Consider the following 21,339-nt stretch of genomic DNA (forward strand, 5'->3'; position numbering starts at 1 on the left):
CCTTTAGAAAACTCGGTTTATTTCTTTGTAAGCATCTCGCTAAGCACGTAGCATTGTACAAGGCCTTACGAGGGATGTAAATGCCATGATATAAATTCTTATGTTTTTTCTCGCAACAAAAAATTCTTATGTTTTTCATATTCATGGTCTTTTCATCCTGCAATCAAAGAGGCGAAGTGGCCCTTAAGCTTGCAAATCAAAGCTAATCAATCAGAAAACGTATCCCGTGCACCGAATGAACTTGTGCACCTGGTGCACCAAGGGTTCCTGGACCGTTGGATGGAGAATGGAGACACAAGATCTACCAGCAAGGTGGGCTACTAGTACATTTAAAAAGCGATCCTTGTACTACCGCTGAATTGAGCGTACTTGGGGCATCTCGGTGATTCCATTAAACAAATGGCATGGTAGTACTCCTATATATTCAGGCGTTGAATTTTTTTATGCCAAATATTTTGCATGAAGTTATGTATTCTGTATTTCTGTTGTGAAAGCGCAAGTTCTGTTGCTGCTTCAATAGTTTCACGTCAACCAATTTTCTCAGGTACTGTATCACTTTTTTTTTTTTGCGAAAACTAATGGTTTAAAGCCCGATCCATTCAAGCTACCTTGCTGTTGACACAAATGACTTGTTATTTCTTGCTCCCTCGGTTCCAAATTAATTTAGTCAATTTTGTCTAAATACACATTTAGACACTAAAACATATTTATGCAGATAAAGTTGAGTCAATTAATTTGAAATGAGTATTAAGTATGTAAATCCTCCATCTCCAGTAGTGCACCTAGAATGTTGTTGAACATTTCTGTGTACTAAAAATAGTACTTATGCAATTTAAAGTGGATATAACTTGACTAGATAAGCTGCGTGGGATGAACTCGCGTTTTTCTGCTAGCATGTCATGCCAACAGTTGATTTTTTTTTCTTCCAAAAGAGATGGGATCTGTAAGGAAGATAGCTAGCTCAGCAAGAAGTGACCCGCTTTGCTCCATGCATGCAGTAATAATACAAATATGCTAGGCGCCTTCTGCAAATGTGCCCGTGGCGGGCTTGTAGGTACATCTTGTACCTTCCTTCTCCATCCAACGGCCCAGGAGCCATTGGTGCAGCAGGTGCACAAATTCATCCGGTGCACAGGATACACTCTCAATCATCCCAAGGATTTGACCCAACCGTGGTGCTCCGCCAGTGGCAGGAGAAAATGGTAGGGCACGCAAGCAACCTTCGATGGACGGTTGACAAAGCGAATGATAGTTCAGACTCAGACGGTTCACGAGTCAGCATTATTGCACGGCTTTTAGCTCCAGCCACCAGTCACGCGTCAATAATACTCGTTAGTGGTGTTCTTTACACCTGACACATTCCTTTCCTGACCCTATGGCGAGGACCTCGCAGAGTTGACCACAAAAAAAGAGGGTCAAGTTGGCCTACAAAGAGTGCTTAGCGATCTGTGGATTAATGGCGGTCTACATCTCTTTCTCATGATCTGTAGCAGATCGGATCTACTACCAATAGCACAGAAAGTCCACAGCCAATCTTCGTCAAAACTCTGTACAAGCGCATCACATGAGGCACAATAATGGCCTCAATAATATCCGGTAGGTACATTGACGGACTCTATCCCTTACTGTTACAATGGATGATTTTATAGCCACGTACAAAAGATGGGATAGTATGAAGAAATGCAAATAGCAGTTTTAAGTAAAAAAAAGGAGGGGAGCAGAAGAATTCATTCTCTTGAAAAGAATAGTAGTATTACCAAGATGTATAAAATCAAACATGTTTCTCCAATTAGAACATCTTATTTGCAGCGTAACCATGTCAATGCCTGGAGGTGTGTCAGCTAGCAACTTGAGTCTGCAACAGCACCTGATTTTGCTCGGTCATCTTCGATCATGGCTTTGATGTAGAATTCGCCTGCTTTGTAAGAGGACCGAACCATCGGACCAGATGCAACATAACGGAATCCCTGCCATTTAAAAACATGTCATTTTGTCAGCAATTCAATCAATACGTACAATGCAGAGTAAGAGTATTGCGTGTCCTGAGCACTAAGAAAGATTCCGGGGAACCAAAAAGGATAACAGTAGCACTGATATAGATTATTATGATAAAAGCAAGTTCCTAGATCTTCACGTCTCTAGCATAAGAAACCATGGTGGTTTACTAAACGGCAGAAGTGACAAGGGTGCACCATCCAGATTTGTTTATTTTTTCTTTGCGGATCATGATACTCATTAACAACCAATAAAAAATACTAGGTACTAGACAATGCATTGTGGCTGAGTAAAGTGATTTATTGTGTGTATGTTGTGAAATTAGATTGATGGTTAATGTTACATTTGACACAGATAATATGTATAATAGCAAATCATGGTTGATAATAGATCTTTGCGTAATCAAAAATTGCAAGAACTCAAAGTACAAGATGTGGATGGAGCATACCATTTCAACACCAAGGGCGCGGTAGTTCTCGAAGGCTTCAGGTGTAATATACTCAGACACTGGCATATGTCGCTTTGACGGCCTCATGTACTGACCAAATGTAATGACATCAACACCAGCAGCTCGCACCTTTTCCATTGTGCTGATAACCTGATCGGGAGTCTCCCCACAACCCAGCATGACTGATGTCTTTGTGAGGGTGCCAGGAGGGGCATACTCCTTCGCCATTTTCAGAACATCCATTGATTGCTTAAAATTTGCACGGTGGTCTCGCACACTTCTTTGAAGCTCTTCCACCGTTTCAATATTGTGTGCAAAAACATGCAAACCGGAAGTTGCTACCTTTTCTACACAACTTCGATCTCCTTGGAAATCAGGCACTGTAAAATTATTTGTGTAAGGGCACAGTACATGGAATGCCTAAGAGTAAAAGATAACAGCCGGTGTGTCAAAATAGAAAATACTCATGTTTATAATTTATAATACACACACATGTTGCAAGATTCGAACTTTGCAATGCTCAGAACATAATTACTCCCTCTGTTCCTAAATGTAAGTCTTTTTAGAGATTCCAATAAGGGACTACATACGGAGCAAAATGAGTGAATCTACGCTCTAAAATATGTCTATATACATCCGTATGTAGTTTGTATTGAAATCTCTAAAAAGACTTATATTTAGGAACGGAGGGAGTAGTTGACTATATAGGTATAGCAACACAAAAGTGGCACCCATTAAAATCATACTTGAAAGTACATTCATTTATTAACGATTTTCTAATTATCAATATATATCACGAAAGGAATTAACAGCCAAAGTTCAATCTACGTGACCATGCCAGGTTAAATCACGCCTTACAAAAATAAACTGAGGGGATACTGAACAACTGACAACAGAACTAGGAGTATCCTCTTACCAAGCGCTTCAATAAGCATATCTGGCTTTAAAGTCTTCAGCCTCTGTACTGTTTCAGCAAAATGGCCACTCCCCTGATCAGGTAAATCATCCCGATCCACACTTGTGATGACTATATATTCAAGGCCCCACGATGCAATAGCTTGCGCAACATTGGCAGGCTCATTAGGATCTGGTGGAGGAGGGGTTCGTGATGTCTTGACATTGCAAAATCTGCAAATTATCGACTTCTCAAATTCTAACAATATGTCATCTCTAAAAGGTGAGTCTTAACTAATACTCCCTCCGGCCCAAAATTCTTGTCTTAGATTTGTCTAGATACGGATGTATCTAACACTAAAACGTATCTAGATACATCCGTATTTAGACAAATCTAAGACAATAATTTTGGGACGGAGGGAGTACAATGGTAGAGTGTGATATGAGCAAAGAACTGGAATAAACTGTCGAACAAAACAATAATAAATCACTTCTGTACCTGGCAGGGCCACGTAAATATGAGGACACAGCTAAAAGAAATATGTTGCAACAATAACAACAGCTACTCTACTACTACTAAGCCTTTAGTTCCAAACAAGTTGGGGTAGGCTAGAGCTGAAACCCATAAGATCTCAAAACCAGCTCATGGTTCTGGCACGTGGATAGCTAACTTCCACGCGCCCTTGTCCATGGCTAGTTCTTTGGTGATATTCCAGCCCTTCAGATCTCTCTTTACGGACTCCTCCCATGTCAAATTTGGTCTACCCCGACCTCTCTTGACATTATCAGCACGCTTTAACCGTCCGCTATGCACCTGAGCTGTATATGTCCAAACCACCTTAGACGATGTTGGACGGGCTTCTCTTCAATCGGTGCTACCCCAACTCAATCATGTATATCATCATTCCGGACCCGGTCCTTTCCTGTGTGGCCACACATCCAACTCAACATGCGCATCTCCACTACACCTAATTGTTGAACATGTCACATTTTAGTCGGCCAATACTCAGCGCTATACAACATTGCAGGTCGAATCGCCATCCTATAGAACCTGCCTTTTAGTTTTTGTGGCACTCGTCACAGAGAATGCCAAAAGCTTGGCGCTACTTCATCCATCCGGCTTTGATTCGAGGGCTCACATCTTTATTGATATCACCATCCATCTGCAGCATTGACCCCAAATTTCGAAAGGTGTCCTTCTGAGGTACCACCTGCCCATCAAGGTCCTCCTCTTCGTGCCTAGTAGTACTGAAACCGCACCTCATGTACTCAGTTTTAGTTCTACTAAGCCGCCACTAAAACGAAATATGTTGCCAAAACAACAACAAAAATTAGCAGTTCCCCTGAAATGTACACCACAGGAACAATCCATTCTTATATCTGAAATTGCTACTCAAAAGAGACTCCAACAGAACTGGTTTGTAGCTTTGTCCACAGCCTACGCGACCAAAACCTTCGTCGATTTCAACATGGATTGCATACTTAATAGCACTTAATCCAGACAATAGAAGAAGAAAAGCTTTCTCCACTATTAATTTAGCATAAAATCAAGCATGGCACATCGTTATTAAGAAAGCTAATTATTACAGTCAACATCTGAGGATATTGTCTCACAATCATAGCACATAAACATTGAGAAGCCACACAAGGCCCTAAGGATACAGAGTGAAACAAACATTTAATTATGAGCACACCCATGACAATTGGCAATAGAATGAGAATTTTGTTTGGGACCCAAGCAATTCTGAAGAAGGAACTAGCTTGAAGGAAATCAAAACTCAAGCCAAGTGCAAAGAAGCACGAAATTTTCTACCCAAGACAGGACACATAAGAATGCTCCGGGTAAGCAGAAGATATAACAATGCATTTCACGCTGCTACCAGAGTACAAATTCAAAGTAAGAAATAAATGTTACTAAGGTCCTCCCCAACTACTGCAGATTTTTAATGGTACGATGAACATCAAATAGTTGCTTATTTTTTCAAACTCCCTCTCCTCGCTGCAAGCTCTCTGTAGTAACTGGTTTGCGGTATGATACAGGCTGGACAAATTCCATCGTGGTCCTTCCTCAACAAATTTCAAGATACTGGCAGGGACCAATGCCGATGTTTTATGTTGGCAAGGGTAGTTGGATCTTATAGGCTGTCAGAACAGGTCAGCACACCTCCTGCTCGCCTATTGTAACTCTAGTAATACCTGTAGAAACTCCGCGGCAGTGCAAGCACAATTGTGGGAATAACTGACTAGCCGAATCCAAAACCTTCATTTGTCTCATGAACAGAAAATAGCAACCTCTCCTAGAACTGTTCTTTGGTTGAGTACTCAGGCAAGTCTAGTTGGTTAAAGCAAATATAACATGTGAAGTTCACCATTTATAAAAGCTATTTATACATTGATTAAGCATCTGCTCTTGAGCTAAGCCGTTTCTGAATACAGTTCTCTATAGAATTGCTTCACATTAAGCATATGCTCTTGCACAACAGCTAAAATCGAACGCTTCTTAAATTACTAGCAGCGTTAAAACATCCACATGATCTAGCAAAGGCAACTTAAATACACGATAACAACAACAACAACAACAACAAAGCCTTTAGTCCCAAACAAGTTGGGGTAGGCTAGAGGTGAAACCCATAAGATCTCGCAACCAACTCATGGCTCTGGCACATGGATAGCAAGCTTCCACGCACCCCTGTCCATAGCTAGCTCTTTGCTGATACTCCAATCCTTCAGGTCTCTCTTAACGGACTCCTCCCATGTCAAATTCGGTCTACCCCGCCCTCTCTTGACATTCTCCGCACGCTTTAGCCGTCCACTATGCACCGGAGCTTCTGGAGGCCTGCGCTGAATATGCTCAAACCATCTCAGACGATGTTGGACAAGCTTCTCTTCAATTGGTGCTACCCCAACTCTATCTCGTATATCATCATTCCGGACTCGATCCTTCCTCGTGTGGCCACACATCCATCTCAACATACGCATCTCCGCCACACCTAACTGTTGAACATGTCGCCTTTTAGTCGGCCAACACTCAGCGCCATACAACATTGCGGGTCGAACCGCCGTCCTGTAGAACTTGCCTTTTAGCTTTTGTGGCACTCTCTTGTCACAGAGAATGCCAGAAGCTTGGCGCCACTTCATCCATCCGGCTTTGATTCGATGGTTCACATCTTCATCAATACCCCCATCCTCCTGCAGCATTGACCCCAAATACCGAAAGGTGTCCTTCTGAGGTACCACCTGGCCATCAAGGCTAACCTCCTCCTCACACCTAGTAGTACTGAAACCGCACATCATGTACTCGGTTTTAGTTCTATTAAGCCTAAACCCTTTCGATTCCAAGGTTTGTCTCCATAACTCTAACTTCCTATTTACCCCCGTCCGACTATCGTCAACTAGCACCACATCATCCGCAAAGAGCATACACCATGGGATATCTCCTTGTATATCCCTTGTGACCTCATCCATCACTAATGCAAAAAGATAAGGGCTCAAAGCTGACCCCTGATGCAGTCCTATCTTAATCGGGAAGTCATCAGTGTCGACATCACTTGTTCGAACACTTGTCACAACATTATCGTACATGTCCTTGATGAGGGTAATGTACTTTGCTGGGACTTTGTGTTTCTCCAAGGCCCACCACATGACATTCCGCGGTATCTTATCATAGGCCTTCTCCAAGTCAATGAACACCATATGCAAGTCCTTCTTTTGCTCCCTATATCTCTCCATAAGTTGTCGTACCAAGAAAATGGCTTCCATGGTCGACCTCCCAGGCATGAAACCAAACTGATTTTTGGTCACGCTTGTCATTCTTCTTAAGCGGTGCTCAATGACTCTCTCCCATAGCTTCATTGTATGGCTCATCAGCTTAATTCCACGGTAATTAGTACAACTCTGAACATCCCCCTTGTTCTTGAAGATTGGTACTAATATACTCCGTCTCCATTCTTCTGGCATCTTGTTTGCCCGAAAAATGAGGTTGAAAAGCTTGGTTAGCCATACTATCGCTATGTCCCCGAGACCTTTCCACACCTCAATGGGGATACAATCAGGGCCCATCGCCTTGCCTCCTTTCATCCTTTTTAAAGTCTCCTTGACCTCAGACTCCTGGATTCGCCGCACAAAACGCATGCTGGTCTCATCAAAGGAGTCGTCCAGTTCAATGGTAGAACTCTCATTCTCCCCATTGAACAGCTTGTCGAAGTACTCCCGCCATCTATGCTTAATCTCCTCGCCCTTCACCAAGAGTTGGCCTGCTCCGTCCTTGATGCATTTGACTTGGCCAATATCCCTCGTCTTCCTCTCTCGGATCTTGGCCATCTTATAGATGTCCCTTTCACCTTCCTTCGTGCCTAACCGTTGATAGAGGTCCTCATATGCCCGACCCCTTGCGTCACCAACAGCTCGCTTTGCGGCCTTCTTCGCCATCTTGTACTTCTCTATGTTGTCTGCACTCCTATCCAGGTATAGGCGTTTGAAGCAATCTTTCTTCTCTTTAATCGCCTTCTGGACATCATCATTCCACCACCAGGTATCCTTATCTTCGCTTCTCCTTCCCCTGGACACTCCAAGCTCCTCCGAGGCCACCTTACGAATGCAAGTCGCCATCTTCGTCCACACATTGTTCGCATCTCCTCCTTCCTCCCAAGGGCCCTCCTTAATGACCCTCTCCTTGAACGCTAGAGCTACCTCCCCCTTGAGCTTCCACCACTTCGTTCTAGCGACTTTGGCACGCTTATCCCGCTGGACACGAATCCGAAAGCGGAAGTCAGCAACCACCAGCTTATGCTGGGGTACAACACTCTCTCCAGGTATCACCTTACAGTCTAGGCACGCACGCCTATCTTCTCTTCTCGAGAGGATGAAATCAATCTGGCTAGAGTGTTGGCCACTACTAAAAGTCACCAGATGTGATTCTCTCTTTCTAAAGAGGGTGTTAGCTACAATCATGTTGTAGGCTAGAGCAAAGCTTAAGACATCTTCTCCTTCTTGATTCCTGATGCCATAGCCAAAGCCCCCGTGCGCCCCTTCAAAACCTGTGTTAGATGTACCCACGTGTAGGGGCGGAGCCGGGGGGGACGAGCAGGGGCCTGCCCCCCCCCCCCCAACGATCGACAATTTTAGTAGCAGCGATGAGTAATTAACAACGAGATTAGATCAATATATGTACTCGGTCCCCCCTATACTCGAATCCTGACTTCGCCACTGCCCACGTGGCCATTGAGGTCTCCTCCTATGAAGAGTTTCTCACCAATCGGTACACTCCTAACCATGTCTTCCAGGCCTTCCCAGAACTCCCTCTTGGTGTTCTCATTGTGGCCTACTTGCGGGACATACGCGCTGATAACTTAAATACACGATAAGCTACAAAATCACACTATTTGCCCTCACAATCTCGCTGCTCATTCAAAACTATGCACCTACAAAAATCATGGAAATGATACCATATGGATCATCTAAACTAAAAGCCTATGCTTCTCCTAAAATACAAGGTTATCTAGGGCTTCCCTGTACACAGCCTAAACAACCTAAGCGGCTGTCCGCAGTGCCCAATACAGGCAATAGACGAAAAGGATTGATCTCTTTACCTGCATCCGCGCGTGCAGGTGTCACCGAGGATCATGATGGTGGCAGTGGCGGTGCCGGTCTCGCCGCCCGACCAGCACTCGCCGAGGTTGGGGCAGCGCGCCTCCTCGCAGACGGTGTGCAGCTTCAGCTCCCGCAGCTTGGCCTTGATGGCCGCGTACTTGGCCCCGCCGGGGATCGTCTCCTTCATCCACTTGGGCTTGGGCAGCGGCTTCTTCCGCGTCCCCACCTCCACCGAGTACGCGAAGTCCCCCAGTGACGGCGTCTCCGCCTGCAGCCGCCTCCGCATCTCCGCGAGCCGCCCCGCCGCGGGCGCGGCGAGGGGAGGGGACTGCGGGGTCGGGTCAAGGGTTTGGAGGAGGGACGGGGTGGAGGAGATGGAGCGGGAGGGGGCCTGGGACAGGGTTCTCGCCAGGGAGGCCGCCAGATGGCGGCGGCCGTGCATGGTTGCGGCCTGGAGGCGGTTGGTGGACCGGACCGGGGACGGGAGAGATGGGGAAGACGGTGGCGTTTGTTTGGTGCGGAGAGATCCCGATGAAGCGTAAATATCCAGAAGCCGCTTTCAGTAGCGAAGAGCGCCTTCTCATAATGGAGAATTGTTCATTTTATGCTTTTTTTTTCTTTAAAAAAACATTCTATCTATTCGTTATCTGTCATCGTAGTACAAACTACAAAGAACATCAAAAATAATAATTACAACCAGGTTCATGGACCACGTAGCGAAGACTACAAGTTGTGCAACGAGTCAAAAGAATGCCACCGTCATCGCCCCTCCATCCCTAGAGCCACGCAAACCTTATTGTAGTAGACAATCGGGAAGTCGTTGTGCTAAGGCCTCACAGGATTATCGCACCAGAACAGCAACCGTCGTCGATGATGAGAAGTGTAGGTCGAAAGGATCAAACATGTAGACACACGACTGAGGACTAGATCCAAAAAGATCCACCAAAGATCAGCACCGATGACGGAGGCACACCACCACATGCCCTCCGACGACGCTAGAGCACCATTGGGGCGGGGATCGGACGTGGAAGACACTATTCCTACTAGGGATGATGTCGCCGTCACACAACCTCAACCGAGACGTTAAACCAAACAAGAAGCAGGCAGGGGTCCCTCCCACCAGCGAGGGGCCGTGGTCCTCCGCACCTCCACGGGCCAAAGACCATCGGAGGTGACGGCACCAACTGGAGAAGGGAAACCCTAATCGCCTGGGAAGTCGCTTCTTGGGGAGGAGGAAAAAATAATTTATACTTAGTGATTCATAGGATTTGGTTCATAAGAATTTTGGAGGATTCGGATTTTTTAAATCCTATATTGATTGTTCGATTTGTAAGATTAAACCATATACATAACTGAAGGAATCCTATCCCCCCCCCCCCCACACACACACACACAAAAAAAATTGAAGGATTTTTTATGAGTGAAAACTTGTATTACTCAAACCACAAAGTTATTACAATCAGCATCAGCGATAGCTAGCTCGACTGCACTGGAAGGGGCAGTGTCCATCCAATTTAGGTTCTACTTTCTGATCTAGCAAAATTCGCTAAAAAGTTGATAACCTTATTTATGGGCTAACACGGGTAATACAAGTTTCACTGAGAGTCATAAGACGTCTAATTTCTTTGACGATGGACGAATAGATTGATTTTTCCTTATCTGGGGCTTGGATCATCTTGACAACTACAACTAGAGTCCAACTCGATAGACAAAGGGAGACTCGCTTCTCTTGAGAGCCATAGATAAGCCCTTCATACAAGCACACAACTCCGCCTTAAAGCTTTACGACATGAAAAAAGCTGCATCCATGAAGAAATAATGATGATCTCTTGATTATCGCATAACATCATACCTGCCCCAATGCCATCCAAAGCAAAGAGCCATCATAATTCATCTTCATTCAACCAACATCTAGTGGCAACCAAGTAAGAACAGATTCCTGTGTCGGAAGTGGGCAAGGAATTTTTGCCATGCGATCATGGCTAATCACCATCTTCCCATTCCGAGGGTCAATGTTGGTGCCTCCTTTGAGTGCAATAAGAGAATCCCAATAGCTGACGAGGAACCTTCTAGAAGCATCCATTGGGAGTGGATGTTCGTGGTGTACTCTCATTGGGAATAAACCGGCAAAGTGATAACACCATAAGCAGCTTACTCCTCTCAATATCCTATAAAGATTCAAGGGCATGCAATAAACATTATTTCCTTGTTATGTACCTCCTCGAGAGTCGGCAGCCTCCACACATCAGACATTGTATGCCAAACTTCACACGCCACAAGGCAGCAACAAAGTGGATGCAAATTGTCCTCAAGTTCTGACAACACTAACATGACATATACTTGAAACTTCTAGACCCCTCTTATGCTTATTCGTCCATGTAGGTAATGAGTCGGTTTCTACTCTCCAAGAAAAAATGCCGAACAACATGAGGCACTTCAGCAGACCAGATCACTTTCCACCAGGATCTACATCCATCAGGAGTCGAACTTGATGTTGTCGCACCATCTCTACTGACCTCTTCGAATGCAAGCCCATAGGCACTTTTAACAGAAAAAATCCCAAACTTTCCAGGACCCCATGCAAGTGTATCCTCCTCTAATCTTAGTGAAGCCTTGATCTTAAGAATTTCATCAACATCACATGTCATGAAGTAGATTTTAGCAACTCTAGATTCTAGGAACCATTTTCATTCAAAAGTTCAGGGACAAAACGAATACGACAGCGCCCTTGAGAAGTCACGGGTTTGTATGAATGTGGGTAAGGTATCCAATTATCTCACTGTTATGCTAGTGCCATTGCCTATCCTCCAAACAAGGTCATTTTTATAAGATTGAGACCATAACTAATTGCTTGCCAAGAAGACGATGCATTACCAGAGAAGACCATGTCTTCGAGCTTGCCATCTGGATAATGCCGGCTTTAAGCACTTGAGCACAAAGACTATCAGGCCTAACAATAAGGCGCCAAGCTTGACGAGCCAAAAGAGCTTGATTAGACAATCGATAGTCGTGGAAATCCACCTTTACTCTTAGGCTGAAGCAAATGATCCCATGCTTTCAAGTGTACTTTTCGGTGACCCTTTCATGAATCCCAATAAAAGTTCCTAATTATCCTCATGAGATCATCGCACACCAAAATAGGAAGTTTGAATACGCCTATGATAAATGCAGCAAGGGTCTAGGTTATTGATTTTATCAAAACATGCCTGCCAGCCTGTGCTAGGTGCCCATCACCAGTGGCGGCGCCAGCCTCATAAATTTGTGGGGTCATATGGATTTTTTTAGATTTTTTCTTCATGATGAACAGTAAATGAATAATAATTCTAGGCTATTTTCCAAAAAAGCCATGGGGTTGGCTGACCCCACAGCTTACACATAGAATCGCCGTTGCCCATCACCCTACTGAATCAACCTTTTGGTCAAACTTGCTTATAGGTTTTGAAACTGTCCTTTTGACATGCGTCCTTACTGAGTAGGTAGACCTTAGGTACTTCTCTTCAAACACCGGCATGGTAACATTGAGAACTACCCTAACATCCTCCTGGATCGCCATAGGGCAAGAGCGGACAAACGCTGAGCATTTATTGAAGTTCAAACTTTGCCCCGTGGCACGACCGTAAAAATCGAGCACATCCTTCACTCTTAGCCTCTTACAGCCTAATCATGGGAGGCCTCAAAAAATAACGTGGTGTAGGATCGAAAGTATGTCTAGAGGGGGTGATTAGACTACTTGACCAAATAAAAATCTAGCCTTTTCCCAATTTTAGTTCTTGGTAGATTTTAGCAACATAGCACAAGTCAAGCAATCAACCTACACATGCAATTCTAAGAGTATAGCAGCGGAATGTAAAACAATTGCATATGAAGGTAAAGGGATGAGTTTGAGGGAGCAAACGCAATGTTGACACGGAGATTTTTTATCCGTGGTTCCGATAGGTGGTGCTATCGTACATCCACGTCGATGGAGACTTCAACCCACGAAGGGTAACGGTTGCGCGAATCCACGGAGGGCTCCACCCACGAAGGGTCCACGAAGAAGCAACCTTGTCTATCCCACCATGGTCGCCGCCCACGAAGGACTTGCCTCACTAGGGTAGATCTTCACGAAGTAGGCGATCTCCTTGCCCTTACAAACTCCTTGGTTCAACTCCACAATCTTGTCGGAGGCTCCCAAGTGACACCTAGCCAATCCAGGAGACACCACTCTCCAAGAAGTAAAAAATGGTGTGTTGATGATGAACTCCTTGCTCTTGTGCTTCAAATGATAGTCTCCCCAACACTCAACTCTCTCGCATAGGATTGGATTTGGTAGAAAGAAGATTTGAGCGGAAAGCAACTTGGGGAAGGCTAGAGATCAAGATTTATGTGGTTGGAATGGAATATCTTGACCTCAACGCAAGTGTAGGTGGTTCTCTCTCAGAAAATATGTATTGGAAGTGTAGGCATATTCTGATGGCTCTCTCCATGAATGAAGAGTGGGTGGAGGGGTATAAATAGCCTCCACACAAAATCTAACCGTTACACACAAATCACCAAATTCGGTGGGACCGAATCATGAAACTCGGTCAGACCGATTTAGTTGAAAATGTGAACGTTAGGATTCTTGGTGGGACCGACATGTCAACTCAGTGGGACCGATTTCGTTAGGGTTAGGGCATAACGTAATCTCGGTGAGACCATACACAAACTCGATGAGACCGATTTTGGTAATGGACTAACAGAGAGTTGGTCAGGCAAACTCGGTGGGACCGATTCACTCATCTCGGTTGGACCGAAGTGTTACAAAAGGGAAATAGAGAGTTTACATTGCAATCTCGGTGGGACCGATCGCTCATCTCGGTTTGACTAAAACATTACGAAGGGAAACAGAGAGATTACAATCCCATGTTGGTGAGACCGAGATCCCTATCGGTAAGACCGAAAAGACTAGGGTTTCTGGCAGTGGCTATGTCAACTGAACTCGGTGGCGCCGGATAGAAGAATCGGTGGGGCCGAGTTGGATATTTGGTGTGGGACATATGTGGATATGAGAAAGTAGTGGAGGGTTTTGGAGCATATCACTAAGCATTTTGAGCAAGCACCTCATTAAGCAACACCTCATCCCTTCTTAATAGTATTGACTTTTCCTATAGACTCAATGTGATCTTGGATCACTAAAATAGAAAATGTAGAGTCTTGTGCTTTGAGCTTGAGCCAATCTTTTATCCTTAGCATTTTGAAGGGTCCACTTTTTAATCCATGCCATGCTAACCATTGAGCTTTCCTGAAATATTCATCTTGGAATAGCATTAGCTCAATGAGCTATATGTTATTAGGAATTACCAAAACCACCCAGGGATAGTTGCACTTTCAATCTCCCCCTTTTTGGTAATTGATGACAACATATAGATCAAAGCTTCGACAAATGATAAATAGTATTTGAAAAACATCGTCGCTTTGAGAAGTATGTGATAAGCAAGAGCTCCCCCTAAATTTGTGCATTATTTAAAATTTGCTTTTGAATGCAAATGCACAATCGATTAGGATTATGGGTTACTCTTCCATGTCACATACATCTTGGTGGAGCGCTCAAAATGATACAGATTAAAAGCATGCACTCATCACCAAGCAAATGAATGATCATATAAGGAATGTAAAGGATAGCATCATTCAACCAATCATTAATGTAGCATATGATCAACCACATGATCAACAAGTATCTCACAAGGACATAAAGTATCTCACACAAGCACTCAATAAAGAAGTTCAACCAAAATAGCAAGAGATATAAAAAAGAACACACTCTCTCTCTCAGCGTATGATCTATACATTTTTCTCCCCCTTTGGCAACAAGTTACCAAAAAGTTCAAAAATGCATAGTGCTAAATGACTCTCAGGCTTGATCTTTGAGAGGTGGTGTAGAGAGAACTCCAAGGATGAAGGCTTCCGATGAACATTATTATTAACATTATCACTAGTTTCAGGTTCATTACCAGATTATGTTTCGGCATCAGAGATAGAAATATCATTTGGATTCTCAGGTGTTTCAGTAATAGCTTCACTAGAAGCATGCAAATTCCTATCATTTTTCTTTTTCTTCCCTTTAGAAGGACTAGGTGCATCTATATTATTTCTCTGAGAATCTTGCTCAATTCTCTTAGGGTGGCCTTCAGGATACAAAGGTTCCTGAGTCATTCTACCAGTTCTAGTAGCCACTCTAACAGCATAATCATTATTCTTACTATTCAATTCATTGAGCAAATCATTTTGAGCTTTAAGTACTTGTTCTACTTGAGTGGTAACCATGGAAGCATGTTTACTAATAAGTTTAAGTTCACTTTTAACATTAGCCATATAATCACCCAAGTGTTCAAGCATATTTGAATTGTATTTTAATTGTCTACCAAAATAAGCATTAAAATCTTCTTGCTTGGCCATAAATTTTTCAAACTCATCTAAGCATGGGCTAGCAAATTTAGTAAATGGGATTTCAGCTTTATCATATCTATAGAGAAAATTTACCTTTACTACCTGTGTCGGGTTATCAAGACCATGAGTTTCTTCAATAGGTAATGGATTAGGATCATATGTTTCTTCAACAGGCGGTAAATTAAGACCATGTATTTCTTCAATACCTTTTTCTTTCATAGATTTCTTTGCCTCTTGCATATCTTTAGGACTGAGAAATAGAATACCCCTCTTCTTCGGAGTTGGTTTAGGAATAGGCTCAGGAACTGGCTCAGGAGGTGTCCAATTATTTTCATTTGTCAATGTATTATTCAATAGAATTTCAGCTTCATCTGGTGTTCTTTCCCTGAAAATAGAACCAGCACAACTATCCAGGTAATCTCTGGAAGCATTGGTTAGTCCATTATAAAAGATATCAAGTATTTCATTTTTCTTAAGAGGATGATCAGGCAAAGCATTAAGTAATTTGAGAAGCCTCCCCCAAGCTTGTGGGAGACTCTCTTCTTCAATTTGCACGAAATTATATATGTCCCTTAAAGCAGCTTGTTTCTTATGAGCAGGGAAATTTTTAGCAGAGAAGTAATAAATCATATCCTAGGGACTACGCACACAACCAGGATCAAGAGAACTAAACCATATCTTAGCATCACCATTTAATGAGAACGGAAATATTTTAAGGATATAAAAGTAGCGAGTTCTCTCATCATTAGTGAACAGGGTAGCTATATCATTTAATTTAGTAAGATGTGCCGCAACAGTTTCAGATTCATAGCCATGAAAAGGATCAGATTCAACCAAAGTAATTATATCAGGATCAACAGAGAATTCATAATCCTTATCAGTAACACAGATATGTGAAGTAGCAAAAGCAGGGTCAGGTTTCATTCTAGCATTTAGAGATTGTTGATTCCATTTAGCTAATAACCTCTTAAGTTCGTATCTATCTTTGCAAGCTAAAATAGCTAAAGAAGCTGCTTTATCAAAAACATAACCCTCAGGAATAACAGGCAAGTCTTCATCATCAATTTCATCAGTATTATCAGATTCAATATTTTCATTCTCTCTAGCCCTAGCAAGTTGTTCATCCAGAAATTCACCAAGTGGCACAGTAGTATCAATCATAGAAGTAGTTTCATCATAAGTATCATGCATAGCAGAAGTGGCATCATCAATAACATGCGACATATCAGAATGAATAGCAGAAGCAGGTTTAGGTGTCGCAAGCTTACTCATAACAGAAGGTGAATCAAGTGCAGAGCTAGATGGCAGTTCCTTACCTCCCCTCGTAGTTGAGGGATAAATCTTGGTTTTTGGATCTCTCAAGTTCTTCATAATGATAAGCATATATAAATCCCAAGTGACTCAAAGAATAGAGTTATGCTCCCCGGCAACGGCGCCAGAAAATAGTCTTGATAACCCACAAGTATAGGGGATCGCAACAGTTTTCGAGGGTAGAGTATTCAACCCAAATTTATTGATTCGACACAAGGGGAGCCAAAGAATACTCTCAAGTATTAGCAGTTGAGTTGTCAATTCAACCACACCTGGAAACTTAATATCTGCAGCAAAGTGCTTAGTAGCAAAGTAATATGATAGTAGTGGTAACGGTAGCAAAAGTAATGTTTTTGATATTTTGTAGTGATGATAGCAATAGCAACGGAAAAGTAAATAAGCGAAGAACAATATATGGAAAGCTCATAGGCAATGGATCAGTGATGGAGAATTATGCCGGATGTGGTTCATCATGTAACAGTCATAACCTAGGGTGACACAGAACTAGCTCCAGTTCATTGATATAATGTAGGCATGTATTCCGAATATAGTCATATGTGCTTATGGAAAAGAACTTGCATGGCATCTTTTGTCCTACCCTCCTGTGGCAGCGGGGTCCTTACGGAAACTAAGGGATATTAAGGCCTCCTTTTAATAGAGTACTGGAACAAAGCATTAACACATAGTGAATACATGAACTCCTCAAACTACGGTCATCAGCGGTAAGTATCCCGATTATTGTCACTCCGGGGTTAACAGATCATAACACATAATAGGTGACTATAGACTTGCAAGATAGGATCTAGAACTCTCATATATTGATGAAAACATAATAGGTTCAGATCTGAAATCATGGCACTCGGGCCCTAGTGACAAGCATTAAGCATAGCAAAGTCATAGCAACATCAATCTCAGAACATAGTGGATACTAGGGATCAAACCCTAACAAAACTAACTCAATTACATGATAAATCTCATCCAACCCATCACCGTCCAGCAAGCCTACGATGGAATTACTCACGCACGGCGGTGAGCATCATGAAATTGGTGATGGGGGAAGGTTGATGATGACGATGGCGACGGATTCCCCTCTCTGGAGCCCCGAACGGACTCCAGATCAGCCCTCCCGAGAGGTTTTTGGGCTTGGCGGCAGCTCCGTATCGTAAAACATGATGAATCCTTCTCTCTGATTTTTTTCTCCCCGAAACAAAATATAGAGAGTTGGAGTTGGAGTCGGAGGAGCTCCAGGGGGCCCACGAGGTAGGGGGGCGCACCCCCACCCTCATGGACAGGTGGTGGGCCCCCTGGCCTTCATCTTTTGCAGGTATTTTTTATATTTTCCAAAAAGTTGCTCCGTGAAGATTCAGGTCATTCCAAGAACTTTTGTTTCTGCACATAAATAACACCATGGTAATTCTACTGAAAACAGCGTCAGTCCGGGTTAGTTCCATTCAATTCATGCAAGTTAGAGTCTAAAACAAGGGCAAAAGTGTTTGGAAAAGTAGATACGACGGAGACGTATCAGGGATCGACAACGGTGGATCGGGCCCACAGAGGACGACGGGGACACCTCGGCGGCCACCTCATCGGCGTCGGGCAAAAAGGCCGCGATAAACCTCTTTTTGGCCATTGGCTACTCGAGCTCCCCGGCACACAGGTAGAGGTTGTGGATGGAGGCGCCGGCGATGGCGGCGACCTACCAATGGTTTAGAGGGTTGGGTGTGTCTGTGTGAGCGGAGGTTGTGTTTGAGGAAATTCTGCGGCAACTCAAAATTTTACTAGGCGGGAGTAACAAGGCGGGGCTACTGAAAATTTGGATCAAGGGAGAGCAGATATTTTTGAGATTGCGAGGGATGTAGAGGCGGGTGTAAAATGTTGGGGCTACTGAAAATTTGAATCAAGGAACTGAAGCAGAGCGGGAGTAACAGACATCGCACACGGTCCGCATATACTAATCGTGTGCTGATGACCCACAAGTATAGGGGATCTATCGTAGTCCTTTCGATAAGTAAAAGTGTCGAACCCAACGAGGAGCAGAAGGAAATGATAAGCGGTTTTCAGCAAGGTATTCTCTGCAAGTACTGAAATAAGTGGTAACAGACAGTTTTGTGATAAGATAGGTTGTAACGGGCAACAAGTAACAAAAGTAAATAAAGTGCAGCAAGGTGGCCCAATCCTTTTGTAGCAAAGGACAAGCCGGAACAAACTCTTATAATAGGAAAAGCGCTCCCGAGGACACATGGGAATATCATCAAGCTAGTTTTCATCACGTTCATATGATTCGCGTTCGATACTTGGATAATTTGATATGTGGGTGGACCAGTGCTTGGGTGCTGTTCTTACTTGAACAAGCATCCCACTTATGATTAACCTCTATTGCAAGCATCCGCAACTACAAAAAAAGTATTAAGGTAAACCTAACCATAGCATGAAACATGTGGGTCCAAATCAGCCCCTTACGAAGCAACGCATAAACTAGGGTTTAAGCTTTTGTCACTCTAGCAACCCATCATCTACTTATTACTTCCCAATGCCTTCCTCTAGGCCCAAATAATGGTGAAGTGTTATGTAGTCGACATTCACATAACACCACTAGAGGCTAGACAACATACATCTTATCAAAATATCAAACGAATACCAAATTCACATGACTACTCATAGCTAGACTTCTCCCTTCTCCTCAGGAACGAACGTAATTACTCACAAAGCATATTCATGTTCACAATCAGAGGGGTAATAATATGCATATAGGATCTGAACATATGATCTTCCACCAAATAAACCAACTAGCATCAACTAAAAGGAGTAATCAACACTACTAGCAACCTACTAGCACCAATCCCGGACTTTGAGACAAGAATTGGATACAAGAGATGAACTAGGGTTTGGAGATGAGATGGTGCTGGTGAAGATGTTGATGGAGATTGCCCTCTCCCAATGAGAGGAGCGTTGGTGATGACGATGGTGATGATTTCCCCCTCCCGGAGGGAAGTTTCCCCGGCAGAACAGCTCTGCCGGAGCTCTAGATTGGATCCGCCAAGGTTCCGCCTCGTGGCGGCGGAGTCTCGTCCCGAAAAGTTCCCTTCTATTTTTTTCTCATCGAAAGACCTCATATAGGAGAAGATGGACGTCGGAGAGCCACCAGGGGGCCCACGAGGTAGGGGGCGCGCCCTAGGGGGGGCGCCCCCCACCCTCATGAGCAGGGTGTGGGCCCCCTGGCCTTCATCTTTGGCGAGGATTTTTATTTATTTATTTTAAGATGTTCCGTGGAGTTTCAGGACTTTTGGAGTTGCGCAGAATAGGTCTCTAATATTTGCTCCTTTTCCAGCCCAGAATTCCAGCTGCCGGCATTCTCCCTCCTTATGTAAACCTTGTAAAATAAGAGAGAATAGCCATAAGTATTGTGACATAAAGTGAAATAACTGTCCATAATGCAATAAATATCGATATAAAAGCATGATGCAAAATGGACGTATCATGTGCTATCAAACATTAAAACCATCCAGGCGGTAGATATTTTCGAGATTGCGAGGGATGCAGAGGTGGGAGTTTTGGGGGAGCGAGCTAGTGTGCTTGACACGCCGGCTGTGGACTGTAGCCAACTCACCTTCTCGCGTAAGCCATAGGCGTACTATACACCGACGGTGCTCCAAGATATTTTGTACTACATCTCACACGGTTGGTCATAATAAACTGTGTGGGGTCTACTTGATTTGAATTACAAAATGAGGTCATAGCGGCAATGGACGATGTTGGAATTGCTACACCTTTGATCTACAGTGAACATGCAACTATATGTGTGTCGTAAAAGAATTGGAATTATTCAGGGTTCGTTTGGACACTTCATACATTAAACTGGTTTTCTAGCCATTTCAGGTGCACAATTCAAAATTAAACTACATGCACATGCTCCGGTGCATACAAATTGGTTGAAAAATCAAATCTGTGTCCTGTGCATGCTTAGGTCCCATGCAAGAAATGGGAATGAATTTTTCGGGGTTCGTTTGGCCTTTTTTTATACATTAACTGGGTTTTCTAGGCATTTTATGTGCATAATTCAAATTTGAACTACAAGCACATGCTCCAATGCACTAAAGTTGGTTGAAAAATCACATGTGTGTCCTTGGGTGAATTTCTAGGTCCCATGCAAGAGATGGGAATGGATTTCAAACACCGGGGAACTGTTGATTGCCGGCAAAATGTTGAGATACCTGGTTTTTAAATTCTAGTAAATCCAAAACTCGTCTGAAATTCATGAAACTTGGCATGCTATCATGGAGCGGCATCAACATGCTGTGGTGAAAATTTTGTCCCATTGGGGGCAGGTTTGGGTATAAGCTTCTCACAAACCAGAGCTTCTCACAACAAGCATGATGGTTTCGATAGGGAAAGTACCACCTTTTGGGACGGGACGATGTCCGTTTCCTCTTATTGCTTTCAAAAAAATTCTAGTGTCAACATAGAACAACAGGAGTGTTGTGTTCAATCTTGGAATTTTTCGGGGTTCGTTTGGCCTTTTTTATACATTAATTGGGTTTGCTAGGCATTTTATGTGCATAATTCAAATTTGAACTACAAGCACATGCTTCAATGCACCAAAGTTGGTTGAAAAATCACATGTGTGTCCTTGGGTGAATTTCTAGGTCTCATGCAAGAGATGAGAATGAAATTCAAACACCATGACACTGTTGATT

General features: G+C 43.4%; 1 protein-coding gene across 1 annotated transcript; it reads right to left on the reverse strand.

The window, feature by feature from the left end:
• Positions 1 to 1,535: 1,535 nt before the first annotated feature.
• Positions 1,536 to 9,455, reverse strand: LOC123189401 (lipoyl synthase, mitochondrial). Its single transcript, XM_044601812.1, has 4 exons — positions 8,926 to 9,455; positions 3,360 to 3,571; positions 2,444 to 2,823; positions 1,536 to 1,967 (listed from the first exon to the last, which is right to left on the reverse strand). Exons 1-4 carry the CDS (start codon positions 9,366 to 9,368, stop codon positions 1,842 to 1,844), a joined length of 1,161 nt encoding a protein of 386 aa, XP_044457747.1. The 5' UTR covers positions 9,369 to 9,455; the 3' UTR covers positions 1,536 to 1,841.
• Positions 9,456 to 21,339: the final 11,884 nt, after the last annotated feature.

The sequence above is a fragment of the Triticum aestivum genome, chromosome 2A (genome assembly GCF_018294505.1).
Source record: "Triticum aestivum cultivar Chinese Spring chromosome 2A, IWGSC CS RefSeq v2.1, whole genome shotgun sequence".
NCBI classification, from domain to species: domain Eukaryota; kingdom Viridiplantae; phylum Streptophyta; class Magnoliopsida; order Poales; family Poaceae; genus Triticum; species Triticum aestivum.